This window comes from Podarcis muralis, chromosome 3 (assembly GCF_964188315.1).
Source record: "Podarcis muralis chromosome 3, rPodMur119.hap1.1, whole genome shotgun sequence".
NCBI lineage: Eukaryota > Metazoa > Chordata > Lepidosauria > Squamata > Lacertidae > Podarcis > Podarcis muralis.
In genome coordinates, this window is record NC_135657.1 from 67806007 (window position 1) to 67823338 (window position 17332).

General features: G+C 39.1%; 1 protein-coding gene across 3 annotated transcripts in view; it reads left to right on the forward strand.

The window, feature by feature from the left end:
- Positions 1-17332, forward strand: part of CEP85L (centrosomal protein 85L) — a 97499-nt gene that overhangs the window by 62082 nt on the left and 18085 nt on the right. For 2 of the 3 annotated variants that reach the window (XM_028723272.2, XM_077926056.1), the window contains 5 exons: positions 5853-5974; positions 12007-12124; positions 13120-13302; positions 15161-15313; positions 16908-17062. In XM_028723272.2, coding sequence (XP_028579105.2) covers positions 5853-5974; positions 12007-12124; positions 13120-13302; positions 15161-15313; positions 16908-17062 — 731 coding nt within the window. The remainder of the gene's footprint in view (positions 1-5852; positions 5975-12006; positions 12125-13119; positions 13303-15160; positions 15314-16907; positions 17063-17332) is intronic. The other variant, XM_028723273.2, reaches the window with a different exon arrangement.

The window sequence follows — 17332 nt, forward strand, 5'->3', positions numbered from 1 at the left end:
ATTCTTTGCTGTTGTTGAATTTATGGCAGACATGTGGGGATTTTTTTGTTTTGTTTTCGGGGGGCTCCTTTTCATACTTTGGTTAGATAATAGAATACTGCTCTCTAAGTAACTGCATTTGACAGCATCTAGGCTCTCCCCTACTCTTGGAAGTGCTGGATGTCCCTCCAGTGATGAGTTGAAGAATGCCATCAACTCTCATGCATGTTCTGAAGCCCCAGGACAGGACAGAATCCCAATAAAAGTGCTGAAAGCCAGCTTTAGTTCCTCCCTTACGAGACATCTCCATGGCCACATCTTGCATTGTTGGGAACAAGGATCTGCACCACAAGACACGTGTGACCTCCAGCATTGCAAACCTCTACAAGAACAATTGTGACCACCATTATTGTATCAACTATCATGAAATTCCCTGCTAAGTACTGTGGGGAAAGCTTTCACCTGTGTAAATCTCAACAGATTACAGCTACTCACTAATAGGGTGTATTGTCACAATGTGGGTTTAGAGCTCAGAGGTCAACAGTTGACCTGATTTTCTCACTGCGCTGGCTGGCTGAGCAGAGATACTCCTTCTGCACCACCTTCATAGACCTGATGAAGGCCTCATCAGCATTGGTGACCACATGCTACCCAGAGTGGTTGGGGCAACCCAGTCAGATGGGTGGGGTACAAATAATAACTACTACTACTACTACTACTACTACTACTTGAGGTGGTAGACCTTTTTGTCAAACTGGACTCCACCAATACCAGCAACCTTTTCATCAGTGCTAAGCTGGACCAAGGGTATTTGCAAGGCAGCTATTGCAATAGCTTGCCTTTCCAAAAAGGTATGGAAGAGTGTGATGCTAACATCCAGTACCAATATCTGGTCTATCAGGCTTGTGTGTTGAGCATTCTGCTTTATGAAAGTGAATTTACAACCACCAGGAGCGACCCCCTCAGTGCCTTCCATATGTGCTCTATTAGGAAGATTTTGGGCATCTCATGGTAGGACAGAGTCCCAGACAAAGATGTCTTCTCCCAAGCCCATATTCCCAGCATGTTCACCCTTATGCCTTAGCAACGTTTACACTGGCTTGGTCATATCCACAGAATGGAAGCTGGCAAGATCTCCAAGGACATGTTCTACAGAGGGATGGCTTCATGCATTAGGCCTGTTGCCAGATCCAAGTCTGCATCAAAAAGATATCTGCGAATGTGACATGAATGCTGCTGACATCAACCCTGCCTTATGGGAATCCTCTGCAGACTATCGCCGTGCCTGGTGACAGTCAGGTTGTGTATCCACAGCAGTGACTAGATGAATGATTACTGGGAAGAATCACCATGGTGCATCTGCTGCGGCAAAATCAGATGCCTTCATCCACCCCACCTGCAATAAAACATGTTTCTCCCATATCTCTATAGCCACAGCTGGTGCTGTAAAACTCCAGTGGTTTGACTTTACCCTCGAAAGGTGCACTCTTCCATTGTCTCCTAAGACAGATGCCAACAATTAACTTCTAAATCTGAAGGAGTCTGAATCTTTATTAAGGTCATTTTTTAAAATTTGTACATGCAACACTTGGAAAGCCCTCCATTGCACTTTGGCATTGCGTTACACCTGAGTACATATTAAAATGCCACTGGCATATAGGTTCACAGTACTTCTTATAGAAGATTGACAGAAGAGCTGTTGTTAAAGATTTCTTTTGTTTTCAGTCAACCAAAACAGTTGACATTTCTTGATCTTTGATTTAACAGTAGTGCTAACACCAGATGATTATTATATCACTACTAATATTAGTATTAGTATACATTCTTGTTTACTGTTAAGATCCCTTGATCGCGGTATTTTCCTGTATAACATGCTAAACACATTTCAAAGAAGGTGATAGTTTGTAAAGATCACTAGGGAATTTGAATGTAATGGGAAGATAATATGAACACTTATTAAAACAAGTGCTTCTATACTTAGGACAGACCTTCTGTTATCTCTGGAAAATTCCAGACACACTTGCTCTGAACGTCATCTGAAGTGCCACCTAGAAGTGTTGTCCATAATATTGGCCAGAATATAAGTGGAAGGCTTTCTGGCAAATGTGTTACTGACTTTGGTGCAGGGCTAAAAGGAATTGTTTTCTTTTTTTGATTTGTTTTAACATAATGTGTTAAGTTTTTTAGCTGGTTCATAGGTATGTAGTATGAGTCACCCCGCTGGAGACACTTCTGTCACTGAAGTGTGCTGGCTCAAGGAGGTGTCATAAAAGAAGATGAATTAGATAAATCACAAATGAGATAAAAATAGTATTTTTTCCCTCTCGTAGTTTAGCTAGGATTACAGTGACTCTTCTTCTGAAGGGCGGGGGGGGGCATTTCTTGGAAAACTGCTTAACCTGGAAAGTAGAAGCAGAATGGGTAACTATGTAACACTGAACAAAAATGAAGGTGCAAGTGCCTCTATTAGCTATTTACAGTGTTCCATCAGTTTGTGGAATCAGTGGACAAATTTACACTAAAATTGTGTCATTTAGAAGCCCATGATAGAAACACTCTGCTAGTGTTTAATTTAGCTTTCTGCATTTCTCTTAAAATAGCCAGTTGTGTTTGTCAAATTCTCTATCATTATATAGAGGCAAAGCCTGGTCTTTCATTCTGCATGAGTGATATTGGCTGCTAGTTGGGTATTTGTAACATGGAATGGTAGCTTCCAGCATTCCAGTAGTGTTTCAGGGTGTGGTCATAACAGCTGTAATTTCCTTGTATTTTGGAACTTGCATGAACATGGGAAGCCCTTAACACAGCATGTTAAACTAAAAGTTTTTTTGTTGTTGTTGTTAATTGAATACACATATGTTTAGTATTGAGAAATCAGTTCCCAAGTGCAAAATCTAATACAAAAAATGGGCAGCATGGAACTTAGCGATTTTCCAGAAGGTTGCTTCTTTTATCAGCTGGAGTGCTTTAGTGAGAGGCATGTGAACATAATCTGTTCATGTGCCCTCTGAAAGTCAAAGGTAGGCTCATAGATCCATGTAGATGGCACAATGATGATACTACAAAACATAGCACTGTTGCTTCAAAGCCCTCACTAGGATGCTGGCAGTCAAAGAGCTGCTGTCTGGAAGTGGCCTTAGGGGTAAAAGCGGGGTGGGGTGGGGTGGGGTGGTAATAGCACACAGGCTTCACCACTGAGTGGAAGCACAATCTGTGGAACCTAAAAGAAAGGTATGTGCATCCAGTATGCACTATTTCATTGATCTCTCTCTAATTTAAAGGGGCAATAGGATCAGAAACTGAAATAATTTTGTGTCACCTATTTCAGTCCCCAGCAGTGGAAGGCTTCATTTAAATTCGCCATTCTTTTAGGGACCTTGCACTGTTTGCCTATGAGACCATTGCTTGCTTTTTTTAAAGCTGTTCTTTCAGTAATTGGAATGCCTTTATATCAAGGGTGGGGAACATCTTGCCTGCAGGCCAGACTTGGACCACCAGGCCATTTCCCCTAAAGATGCTCACCTGCCCCGTAGCTGATGTTATAGGTGTTGTCCGGTGTGGGGCAGGTATCAACGTTGCCACAAAAGGATAATTGGGAAAGTGAGCTCCCGGTTGTTCCTTTGCTGGAGCAAGGCACACCCCTCCCCCCGCTTCCCCTCCCCCACAGGAGAGGGCAACTTCTTCAATAGCTTCAGGCAGCTTCCATTGAAACCACTGCTAAAACAGCTTTCCATCTCCATTTTAGTGGTTTCAGTGGAAACGGCTTGTTGCTATCAGAGCAAAGCAATACTTGAAAATGGTTCTCATGATCTCTTTAACTTTTCTTTTCCTAGGGCAATTGCTCTGTCCTTCACCCATTTACTATGCATACTGTATGTTCCAAATACTTCGCTATCTTTGTTATATTCTGGATTGTCTATGGTGCACTTTCATAGTTAAAATGTGGAAACCAAAGCTGAAGACACAGATGGATATCAAAGCCTCACCTGTGTATAGAGTAATACTTGAAGCTTCATATATTTACAGATTTAGATTAGACTGGCCTAGTGTTCTGATTTAAGTAATTTTATGTTATGTTTTTAAAAACCTTCTATTGTGCTTTTTTCTGTCATACTAAACTCAAAAAGCAGTTCAGCTACAATCCTCAAAGAGCTTACTTTTAGAATTGAACAGTTGTCTTTTTAGGGATTCTTCACAATTAAAAATAAAGAGTTGATTGGATCCTTTAGAATTCTAACATCAATATTTAAGAATACCAGGTACTCTTGTCTTTCAGTAACATAGAATTTAATCTGCTTAGGAACCTGCTGTGTGTATTCAACACCATGTGTTCTATATGAATCAAGAGTGCCTTTGTTGTTCTGGGCTGTATCAAGGGAAGTATATTTATAGCACTAGGGGTGGAAGAGTTGGATGCAAGTAGTGGAAAATTCAAGTGTGTGCTTTGGAACAAGGAGCAAAAACAATTACGTCTGAACACTAAAGTTTCTTTAAAAACAACACAAGTACAGGTGGTGAATTCAGTGTTGCATTAGTATGGATGTTCTGTCTGGACAAGCATTTAGGCTTGCCAGATGGAACAATCCCCTCTCTCCTGCCCCTTTCTATGCTGTTCTGGGGATTCTCCCAACCCTGCTAGATCCAATTGAGGGGAGAGGGAGGAAAGCCCCACTGGCAAGCAGAAGTCAAGCAGGACTTCCACTGATGGGGCTCCTTAGATGAATCCCACCCAGAATGTGGAACTAGATGGCCCATTGGTCTGATCCAGCTGCTTTCTTCTTGGGTTCTTGTCTCTCCCTGCAAACTTCTACATGTTTACATATTCGTAATAGCATTTTATCTTGGGGTTTTGAACTCTTGCAGTCCATCAGTTGATTTTATGAGAAGCAATAGATGCCCATTTATATGCTAAAAGAAAGCCATATTGTTTTATTCACCCTAGGACAGAAACTAATCTAAAACTCACTGAATCCCTTAATATCTTAAAGCCATCCTTTTGTTCCTGGGTGGCATTTCTTCCAAGCATATGTACCTATTGGATTGAAAGCAAAAATTCCCACTAACATGTGTTTTATTCGGGTTTGGAATTGACTTTTAACATGTGGCAGCTTGTCCAGTTACTGATAAGTGCTACTTGTATATAGTTAAACCTGTATGAATAAGGATTGTGGTGTAATTCCAATTTACAGGCCACTTTTTTGCATAACCGTATTCTTTTGAAATAGATAGCAACTAAAAATATCAACTTCATGTCCTCACCGAGTATCAAGATTTACTTTTTTAATCACTCTCACCATAAAAGTAAAGTTGAAGAATGAGGCCATTATTTTAATGGTGTCTATAATGCAGCAGCTGATCGTGGGGTGGGGTGGAGGTGCTTACCTGACCACCTGGCAGCTGGGTTGCGGCTGCTTACGAGGAGGGGTGCACAGAGTCATTCCAGCAGACTTGCTGGTGCATTTACACTACGCCTCACCACGGCATTATACTACAAGATCTGCTTTCACTGACTCCTACTAAGCAGCACAGACTGTCAATGACATAGCTGATGTGAGGCAAGATGCTTTATTTGTGCCCTCAGATAATAAACCAGTGAAAAATCACACAAAAAGAAGCCAATGTGAGACTTCAGTTAGCTTTCACTTACATCAAAGAACAAAGCAAGGAAATGTTGCAGATGGAGACTTTGTAAACGGCAAAACTACTGTTTGCCAGGTTTCTCTTTCATCTAGGAAGACCAAAGGAAGGACCGCTTTCCAATAGGCTTTCTAAACATACATTTCTCTCAACTAAGCACTTTTAAATGTATAAATGGGTGAGTAAGTGTTGTTTTTCTGCTCTTTGACAATATTCTTTTGCGCATTTCTTCCCAGGTTCTGAGTGGATCATCTCATCAGAGTTACCCAGCTGCAAGCTTTCAGGATTTCAACAATTGGGAATCCCTGATGAAAATCAAAGAAGGATTGCTAAGGCAAAAAGAGATTGTGATTGATCGGTGAGTAAACTCTATCTTACCTCCAGTTGCTTGGAGGTTGCCTTGTAAATTGGTTGAGTGTCCCAGAGACTGATTTCCAAAAATGATTATGTGTCCCCCCCCCCCCAAACAAACATGAAAGATGAGTACAAGGGTTTCACATCCAATTTCATAAATAGCTGAACAGTAGAAATGGCCAGGAGAAGGATTGAAAAAAACATCAGGTATCATCATGTTAATCAGTGGTACCAGGTATAGTTCTGGAATTATAAAGCTGCCTTTTATTGTGAGACGGTTGGTTCGTCTTGCCTCTGACTGTTCTCCAAGGTTGCTTTTCCCAAGCACTATTGCCAGTCTTGTTTGACTGAGATACCAGGGATTGATTCTGGGATCTTTCATATACAAAGCATTAAGATATCACACTTCAAAAAAGATATCATAGAGCTAGACATGGTAGAGAAAGGGACAGGGGTTTGAGTACCTTCCATATGAGGGAAAGCTGAAATGTTTGTGGACTTTTAATTATAACAAAAGAACAATTTGGGAAGGAAACTTGATGGAAGTTCATAAATAATGAATAGTGTTGAGAAAGAGAAACACTATTCCCTCTTGGTAAAAGAAAATTCAGCACATAACACACAATTGATTCATGGCATTCTTGAGTCACGGAGAATTGATGAAACTGCTGTATTTGTCTCAGGAGTATTGCTTAATTGGGAATGTGACAGACAAAACAGAGTTAACAGGTGCACCCATGCTAGAGTTTACAGATTTCAGTGTGAGCAGGATGCAAAATTAGGAATGAGTCTCAAGTCTTTTACATTATGAATCAGTTACATAGTGTGTATTGCATTCAAGGGCATGGAACCCCATATAGTAACTGTGAATATCATACAGTACCATACAAGAGCCTCTAATTTTCTAGTAAGTAATCAAATCTTGATATATTGACAGCATTTCCTGTTTAATATTCTTCTCCAGCTCTATGGCTCTCAGCAGAGTTGATGTATCTAGAGCAGAGATTTTCAACCTTTTTGAGTCCACAGCTCCCTTGACCAACTACATTCTTTCTGCGGCACCCCTGTGGGGCTCAGGAGCCCAGTTATGTTACCCCTTGCCTGCAGAGCTGGCAGCCTCTCAACCTCTTTCAAATGCTCAGCCTCCTCTCCACTCTCCTTGGGAGTCCTCCAGGAAGCTGCTGCTGCCGTCTCTGATCTCTGAGCTGCCCCCGCCCCGCCGCCCTTGCCCCAAAGAGAACTTATAGCCAGGGCTGCTGCAGTAAACAGCTGTGCAAGCCTTGGGGAGGCAGAGACGTGAGAGGAGGGCGGGAAGGCAGGAGGGACAGAGGCCAGTATTGCCTGCTGCACCCCTAACCATCATTCAAGGTACCCCTGGATGCAACAGCACACTGATTGAAAACCACTGATCTAGAGGATTGATCTAGCATATTTGACATGAATATGGTATCCTTGCAATTTGTGCTTTCAAAATTGATGGCAGTCCCATCTTTAACAGATCCTAACCTTATCAGGGTTTTCACAGATGTCATGAGAGCTCTTTCTAGGTAACAGAAACAAATTCAAAGTTTTTTTCATTTGGTAGTTCCCATTTTTGTGTGTACTTCTATTGTACTTCTATTGCTAAAGTCATAGGATGAGGCCTATTGCACAGCGTTGTTTATCAAAGGCTCACTAAGCTCCTTGTGGACTTTTAACTTAATTTGTGTAAGAAATGTTTGATACTGATGCCAAACAAGTTGCAAATTATACTTAGATGTTATAGTGGAATGGGTCCCTTTTCCTTTGTAACCCCTCATGGTCCCTTGGAAGGGGGTGCTGGCCCTGTATAGCACTCATTGTAATGTGACAAGCTACAATAAGTGTGATCAGAAGTGCTATGACCTTGCATAGTGGTCCCCAGCCCCTTCTCACTTGCCACAACAAAAATGCTCCTTTAAGAATATGGAGCTCACATTAATACTACGTTTTATTTTAGGGGTAGTCTAATTAGAGTTTTTATAATGCACCAAGAAAGAAAGAAAGAAAACAAAACAGAATTTAACAAACGTGTAAGCATTTTACTCCCTTCTGTCTAAGCTAGAGAAGGGTTATTTCTTGTTTTGTTTCATTTTGCTGTACGTGACTTCTTTTGACTTCAGACACATATCTGAAGAAGTGTGCATGCACACGAAAGCTCATACCAAGAACTTAGTTGGTCTTTAAGGTGCTACTGGAAGGAATTTTTTTTGTTTTGACTATGGCAGACCAACACGGCTACCTATCTGTAACTGTGACTTCTTTTGATTAGTTAAAAAATAGTGAATATCACATGGCTTCATTTTTGACACTAGAGGGAGCAATGGATTCTTGTATGGTTTTAAGTAGTATATTTGCTGCTTCACTCTATTGAAAGCATACGCACATTACAACTATTGTCTTGTAACACTTGGGATTGTTCTGACCTTGATTGGCCATTGCATGCTATGCATTTCCAACGCTCGTGCTGGCTGGCAGTGTCTGTTTGGCAAGGATTGCCTAGAATGGTAGTGTGAATAAATGCCAAATGCTAAACGTATGACATAACTCTCTGAAAATAATAGCACACTCATCAACAATTGCTACGTTCTTTTCTAAACAGCTTAGGGACACTCAAAGGGCTTTTAAGGGAAGGTAAATACAAAGCTTAGGATTTGAGGGAAGAGATCTCATTCCACAGGGCATAATGATGTTTGAAATCCTGAAACAGCTGCTGAATCTTTGGCTTGGTGCCACTATTAGAATTGTGGTTAATTAATAACTAATTCCCTGACCATTGAAATGGATACTTTTGGGGTTTGGGGTCTCGTGAACAAAATACTGTTTCATTACAAGGGTTAGAACCTTGTGCTAGTATAACTTAATTCTGTACATGCCTACCCAGAAGTAAGTCTGATTTAAATTGCAGGTCAGATGGTAGCAAAATTGTTCAGAAGCACACACACACACACAGCAGAGAGAGAGACAGAGAGAGAGAGAGAGAGAGAGAGAGAGAGAGATTCCCTTTGCAAATGAAATAAAACACACATTGCTTATTTTTGTTTGTTTTTTTCAGCCATCTCAGGCTCAAGTAGCACATGCAAAGCAGGTATGCACTGCAACATTTTGTTGTGGTGTCCCAACTGTATCCTTAAAAGCCATGTAAGGTCATGGCCGTCACCATATTTAGGATTGTTTTGTGCTATGTGAATAGGGACGCGGGTGGCGCTGTGGGTAAAACCTCAGCGCCTAGGACTTGCCGATCGCATGGTCGGCGGTTCGAATCCCCCGGCGGGGTGCGCTCCTGTCGTTCCGTCCCAGCGCCTGCCAACCTAGCAGTTCGAAAGCACCTCCGGGTGCAAGTAGATAAATAGGGACCACTTACCAGCGGGAAGGTAAACGGCGTTCTGTGTGCTGTGCTGGCTCGCCAGATGCAGCTTGTCACGCTGGCCACGTGACCCGGAAGTGTCTGCTGACAGCGCTGGCTCCCGGCCTATGGAGTGAGATGAGCACACAACCCTAGAGTCTGGCAAGACTGGCCCGTATGGGCAGGGGTACCTTTACCTTTATGCTATGTGAAGAAATACTTTTGACAATCTACTTGAAATACCTGAAATGAACTAAAATTATGTTTTCTGTTCCTGCTGTGCTAGATGATGTAGAAAGACTCTGTGGGGGCTAAAATTAATTCTGATCATACAGCTTGTCAAATATGGCCGGCTGAGTTCTTGAAGATGTGCCATTAGTGCATGCAAACTGCATGTATAAACATGCTTTCTTTTATCATGCATTTATTTTTCAGGAGTTACACTGCAATTGTAAAAGTTCTACGTTAATAAGTCTATATAAAATGTTTCTGAACTGACTCAAAATTAGATTCAAAACGGTTGAACTTTTACTGAACCATTTTTTTTAAAAAAAAGTTTGTGTCTGAGCTGAAACTAAACTGGAAAGTCTAAAAATGGTAATGAAGCTAAACAGGAACTGAACATATGTTTAATTGTTTAGTTTTGGGGTTTATGGATATGGAGGGAATGTTAGTTCTTACACTAACATTTGAACAGTGTTATCTAAAGCATATCTAAAGCAAATTAAAAAATGGGGATCTTTTCTGAGTGACGGCTTTGTAAGATAGTTTTTTAAGAGGACAGAATACACACCACAATGACAATACATATTGTCAGCTCACTCGTTCAGTAAAAGTTCAGAAAAGTCTTGAAACAGCTTACAATTTTAAAAATTCAATATAGAGTACAATATTAAACATGGATTCAATACAGAACTATATATTTATCTATCATTACTAATTTTCTAAAAGGGCAATTCTTCCTCTCAGGTTGGCTTGTTATTTACACTATAAAAATGTTTCTTGACTTAAAAGTATAATCCTTTGGATTATAATTTTTCATTTGGATGCAAAAGACTGCATCTAAGTCACACTCAGAACAGATCCACTGAAATACCATGGTCTTAAGGCCCATTGGTTTCATTAAGTCTGCAACTTTGTCAGATACAAATATTACTCAAAGTGTGAATATAATTGGCAGGAGTCAAGTATAACTTTTGGTGATGATACTTTATTATGGGCCACAAAAGCTAACTGTTTTTAGTTTAATAGTTACAGAGATTGGTTGTTGCCACCTTACACACATCTGAAGAAAGGAAAGAGAATCAAATGACCCAGTAAACATTCAGACCAGTGATACCCAACCAAGCATGTTGTTACCAACTATTTAGAGAAGACTTCCCATCTATGGAGCATATGAGTTCAATATAGCATATAATTCAAAAAGATGGTTTGTGTAAGAAGTAGTTTCTACTCTATAAGGGGTATGGAGGGTTAAATGGGAGAATGATCAAATGAAGAGGTGGAAAACTGGAGGTACCATTAGGATGGAAGAATAGAAGCTGATAATTGGAAGAATGTAAGACAAAAAGAGAGAGGAAATACTGCAAATGTTGGAGAGAGAGAAATTATTGTTTTGAATGTTGCAGAATAAGGATTCCACTCTTGTATGTAGACTCAGATCACTACATAGCAGAGACTTGAGGTCTTACTATCTGGAATGTATTGGATAATGTTAGAATTACCTGCAGACTGGCAGACAGCCGAGTATATAGTTTCCATTGCTGCACTCTGACTAGGCTTGTGAGATCACCATGCTATCTTTTTTTGAAAGCAAAGCCCTATCATTGTGTGGTTATACAGTGGATTAATAGCAACAGCTGTTGGAGTAACAAAGGATTAAAGCAACCATACAACATTATCAGCAATGAAATGTACGTGGCACAAGGCCTTTTATTGTCAGATAACTCCAGAGATTTATAGGATTATATGTATGGTAGGGAATGTCTTTGCAGTTCATTTTGGCATCCTTTCTGAATACTTTGACAACTTTTTAAAGCTCATGTTAGATTTACTGTGAGAATTAATACTGCGAAATATAATTGCATAAGAAATAAATGAAACATTTTTGTTCTATTTTTTTTTTTTTGCAAGCAACTTTTAGTATAGTTATGTTAATATGTGCAAGTAACAGTTGGTTATGCAAATATTGCATTGAATTCACCTATAAGAAAATGGAACAGTCAGGTATATTGAGCCACTGCATATTACAGGGGATGGTTGAAGCCGTCACTGAATCAAACAGCTTTCTGTTGGCATATGGACACCGATTGTATACAGCTCATCGTATTTTAACAAAAGTGACACATAGTCCCAAGTCTTCAATTTAGAGTTCTGATAGCACTGTGAAGGCATACCAGGCCTCCATTCACCTTAGGAGGAGCAGCAAGTGATCTGCTTCAGTTCACAAAGAGCTGCCAAATGCACTGAAGGGAATCGGGATGTCCCCACAGGCAGGAATCTTCTATAGAGCTAATGTACCCATACCAGAATGTTGATCTGGTCATGGCAGTTTCACTTCCATAGTTAATATGAAGTTGTGGAAGAACAAGAGGGTGAAAATGGAAATACTGGGAAGCATGATTCAAGTTTCATGTGTTCTTTGTTTCTGTTCTTTCTCTTATGAATTACAGGCAGAACCAGCAAATTAACCTTTTATATCAGAAAATAAGGGAGAATGAACTCCGAGCTCAGCAAGCAAGGCTCGGGCATATTGTGAATTGTGAAGACCCTTACATGAGTAGTTTCCAGGTACGAATTATTATTATTTTAGAATCATGAGGATAGTCTGCACACATCTGTTATTATGAAAGGCAAGCCCAGACTCATCTCATAGTAACTTGTATTACATTTGGAGAAGTGCAAAAAAAGTTTTGCCTTCCAGACAAATCAAATTATGGTTAAATACATAACCGTATTGGAGCAGTCTTATATATTGATAATAGTTTTAAATCAATTCAGTGCATGTGTTGCTACTACTCCCTTGCATTTCAAAACTAGTATCTCATTACATTTTATAAGTTTGGAATTTAAAACGCCTCAGATACAGAAGTGAAGAGATACATATTAATGAAATAATTATTTGTGTTGCATCATGAAAGAATCTGAGCAGCTGTACTATTTCAGAATGTAGGTTAGAGGTTTTATTCTTGATGAACAATTTTGCCATTGGATAACCTTTTTGTCTAGATTTTATAGACTAGTGCTCAGGCCTAATGTTGAGAGCAGATATATGGTTTGAGAAAGCGACTATGACAACCCCCCCCCCAATAAGGTTAAGTTTTGTGAAACTTCTTTCACTGTGTTTGGAGGGGAGGACTAAAGGTGGGAGGGAGTTGACCTGACATGGTTCGTTGTACATGTTGAATTGCATAAAAATGAACTGCCAAACTCGTTTTTGTTTCATGCTCAGATGCATATTTTTTTATTTATAAAACTACTTATTTTATGTAGGGGACAGGGTCTATATCAGTGCACTATACAACAAAATATGCAAGTACAACAAAACATAAAATACCACAAAATGCAAATAATATGCTGGGATATCAGCTGGAAACTGGATGTGTGCTATAGCTCAATATTACAAACAATAGGTTCTTTGTTGTCCACTTCTGTATGTTCATTACTTAAAACAATATAGCATTCAATATGTTGTACTCTTGCTGAGCTGGTCACTCTGATCCAGGTGAAAGGTTTAGAACAGCATCTTCTCATCTGTTCCCTTTCCCTCCTTTCCTTCTTCAAAGCAGCCTCAGTATGAGAGCACAGCGATGCAGGCTCAATTTGCAGAGAGATCTGTGGCCCACTGTGAAAGGGACGAGCTGGAACGAAAGCTTGCAGCAGTGCAGAGTAAGGAGCTACAACTCAGTGAGTTTCTCAAACAAATGGCAAACAAAGCCAATGAAGATAAAAAGAAGATGGAAGAAAAGGTGGGTCTTGCATTGACTTCCCAAATGGTTTTATTGCTGAGACAAAACATATATTTCTCAGACAAGTTGGCTGTACTTAAGGCTTCAGAATGATCCGTAGCATCTTTCCCCCCCGATATGACTCACAGGGCTGATACTACCATTTTATACAGCTTTATTCCTCTGGAGGGGAAACTCTTTTTTTACTGGAGCGGCACTGCATTATCTTGGAGGATGGGACAGGGTGAATGTGTGTATTTAATTTACTTGCACCTTAATCCCTCCAGTGTTACAATTGCTCTTAGTTTTTTAATCGTTAGAGCACAGCAAACATAGAGACTGAGGAACAGTATAATTTGAGAGATTTTAGAGCAGTGCCAATTGTAGTACATATCACCTTATCTATTGGAGCATCTTTCATGACCAAACTACTACTAAAAAAGCCAAAATGGCGGCTAATGCAACAGCCTTTGGAACCAAGACTAGTTCAGTTCTGCACATTATGAAAATGAAGCAAATAATTGCTAATGTTGTTCTCCCAAGCTGTGGAAGAAGAAAAGGAGTTATGTAAGGTACAGTCCCTCCCCCAAAACCCTACTTTGTTTTCCTGTTCCTGGCTTTTCTTAACTCCCCATGCCCTCCAGATGTCATCTAATAAGCTGTTTTGCACATTCACCAGTTTGAATCACTGCTGATATTAAGTATGAAGGATGCTTGTGTGTAACAAATACTAGGCACAAAATATATATTGCATTTTAAAGTATGAAAAAAGATACTCTACACACTATTCATTAAACATTATCCTTGTTAACCAATACATTATAAAAGCACATGTACATCTGCTGGTGCTGATTATCAGATATAATGAAGACATGATTTTTAAAGACTTAAAGAGTGCTTTATGAAGTGTAACTTTAAAAAACAGTTATTATGAAATCTTCTGATGGATGTTAGTTTTGGATCATGTGCTGTTTGGATTAGGAGTATAGATTTGAAACTTTTCTTATATCTATGGCAGTCATACATCCAAGAAATAGGCCCATAGGACATATTTTGGAGAAGTTGTTTTTGAGCCTCATTAGTGGCCATTATAATTCCTTGGTTCCTCCTTATTTATCTTCTCACTTCTATTCCTGGCTGAACCCCACTCCTGGAAAGGTATTTGTGTATGCATTCAAAGGCCATGCCTAGCATGGATATTTCACATGCGGCCTTGCTTATATAATATGATACAAGCTACAGAATATGGAAGCAAGTTTCAAACTCTCATAGTGACTAGTAACCAAAAGTCTACAAGACTTTTGGAGTAGCAAATGATGAACATGAGCAGGGCTTCCTTATCCTGTAGACGTTTTCTCACAGAGGCTCTTGCTCACATTTCCACATATGGGGGGTGGGCACAAAAAATGTGGTTGACTGCTGTATGTACAAGATACTGGCAGGGATTATGTGTGAAACTGCCCACGGGTCTAATGCTCAAATCCATACAATCACAGAAGCAAAATTTTTAATTGCTCTATTTTGGAAGAAAGGAAAAAAGCAAACCAATCACTTGTGTTTATATATATGTTTTGTGGTTTCCGAACTGCTGGTTTAAATAAAGGAAAAGCATCTTTAGATAAACACACATCTAACTACTTTTAAACAGTAAAGAAATGTTTAGCTATGGAAATAAGTCAGCAAGAGCTCTTAGCTTTTAAAAAGATAAATGACCTATAACAATCCATTTATCTTTTAAATAAAAACAGTTCTACTCCCTGCTGAGAAAATAACTTTCAGAATCTGCTGAGTTTTAAGTATCAAAGAAATCTTTCAAATTACCTTGTGCATATTTGATCCCGACCTCAAAGAATGAGATGCAATATTACTCTCTTTCTAGCTCAAAACTAGAGACAGGTACATAAGCAGCCTGAAAAAGAAATGCCAAAAAGAATCGGAGCAAAACAAAGAGAAACAGAGAAGAATTGAAACTCTTGAAAAGTACCTGGCTGACCTGCCAACACTGGATGATGTTGAAAGTCAAAGTAAACAGGTAATCTGTGTTTCACCTAGAGCTTTTGCTAAATGCATATTATGAATTGCAGAACATAATACTTGCTCACAATGTCCTTGGGTAAACATTAAAAGGTCATGACCGCCTGTAACATCTCAGCATAAGCCCTGCAGAAGTGATTGAGTGCTGCTCCAAAGCTCGTACACAGATCTCATAATGTTCTAGTGAATTGTGCTCAATGATTTAATAAGAAATTTGCAGTTGCCAGAATTCGAAGGTTAAATTTGTTGCTCTTCATCTATATTCTGTTCCTTTTCTGTTAAGCGAACAAACAGTATCTGGTTTCTTTTGTTCTTGACTGGCATAGTAATACATTGCTGCAATGTTTACATTAAGATTTTTTTATAATCATCATCATCAGGCACATATCTAAGAAAAGTCAGCAGAAGTGAGGGCCTTTGTTATGCATAATTTTAAAAAAATCAAAATGCAATGTAATTAATAATGCAAGGAGACTGATGGTTTGACCCATGATTGCAGATGTTTTATAAAATGAGAGCCCAAAAAAGGAACACGCTGGAAACAAAAAAAAGGGGAGATGAAGCTTCAGAAACATGCTTAAAGTGGAACCATTTATTGAAAGTTCAGTGTGTCTGCTGCATTTTGATCTATTCCCTCCTATTTTGATGAAACCTCTTTTGAACAAATGACTACAATATGTGGAATACAATTTTAAATGGTTTTGCTCCTGAATAAAGTTACTGTATATTCCGGAACACATTGACAATATTCCATTTTCTAATAAATTTTAAACTGTTCCATTTCTAACATCATGTTGAAGCTTTGACTCCCTTTTTGTTTGTTTCTGCTTCTCGAAGCAAACCTCTTGAGAATAGTAAAGTGTGATTGATCCATGACCTTCAGAGGTCCTGGAAACACTGCTTGCCTCAGTCTCTCCCCCCACCCTACCCTTTGTGAAATCTCCAATTTGCAAACAATATGATTCTTGAAGCATGTTAAAGAATACCATATGACAAGAAATAGGAAAAGAAATAGTTCATGATCATTTAGCACTGAGACACAATAAAAAAGTCAGACACATCAAAAGAACTGCAAATATAACTCAATGTATCATAGTACACAGATCATTTTAAAATAACAAAAAAAAGTACAGTCTTGAATGAAAGGTAGGAGGAAATACAACTAAGCAACCTGATATGGACAAACAACAATTTTGAGCTGCCAATAAAATATTGTAAAGCTGGATTCAGATTATGTAGTATTTCAAGTCTTGTTTATATCAGGGCTTATGCATATGATTTTTAAAAAATTAAATCCTCCAATCATCAGTGGGTCTGGATGAAAAATACTGTGATAAAGGTGTCCACTTGCCACTGAAGAGCAACATATGGTTACAAAGCACCTGACAATTCAGTGTCTTGTTATACACATCAGGAAGTTCAGTTATATTCTGTTCTATTAACCCAGTATTGTATTACTGTATTTGAAAGCATTGTATGAATAAATTAACACCACCACCACTTTGTTGGTTATTTGATCTACAGTAAACATGCTTCTATATAAAAATATTTATATTTGCTTCTATATAAAAAATATTTTGGCTTCTCTCTAGCTTCAAGTTCTTGAAGAAAAGAACAAGCAGCTGAAAGCTACTTTGGCTGAGCTCGAAAAGGCTCTAGAAGAGTCCAAAACACAGTGTAAAGAACAAGAATTGCAGCTAGTTTGTCAAAAGAAGAAAGAAAAAGAATTGGTAACAGCAGTGCAGAGGTATGAATAATTAACTTAATTGTTTATGACTCTCTAGGATCTTTCTATTCCCTTCTGCGTCAGTTTAGTTTTGGTGAAGAGATTCACGTGAACTCTGTTGTAATGTCAGACCCCACTACACAGAAGGCAATGATGCAGTATGTTGCAAAGCACAATTGAGATGTGTCAGACTACAGCAATATCATTTTTAATACGTGGGCATTGTTGAATTGCTGCTTTTAGGGAAAGAGGGTTGAAAATGAGAAATATGAGGTTGAGCTGAGAAGGATG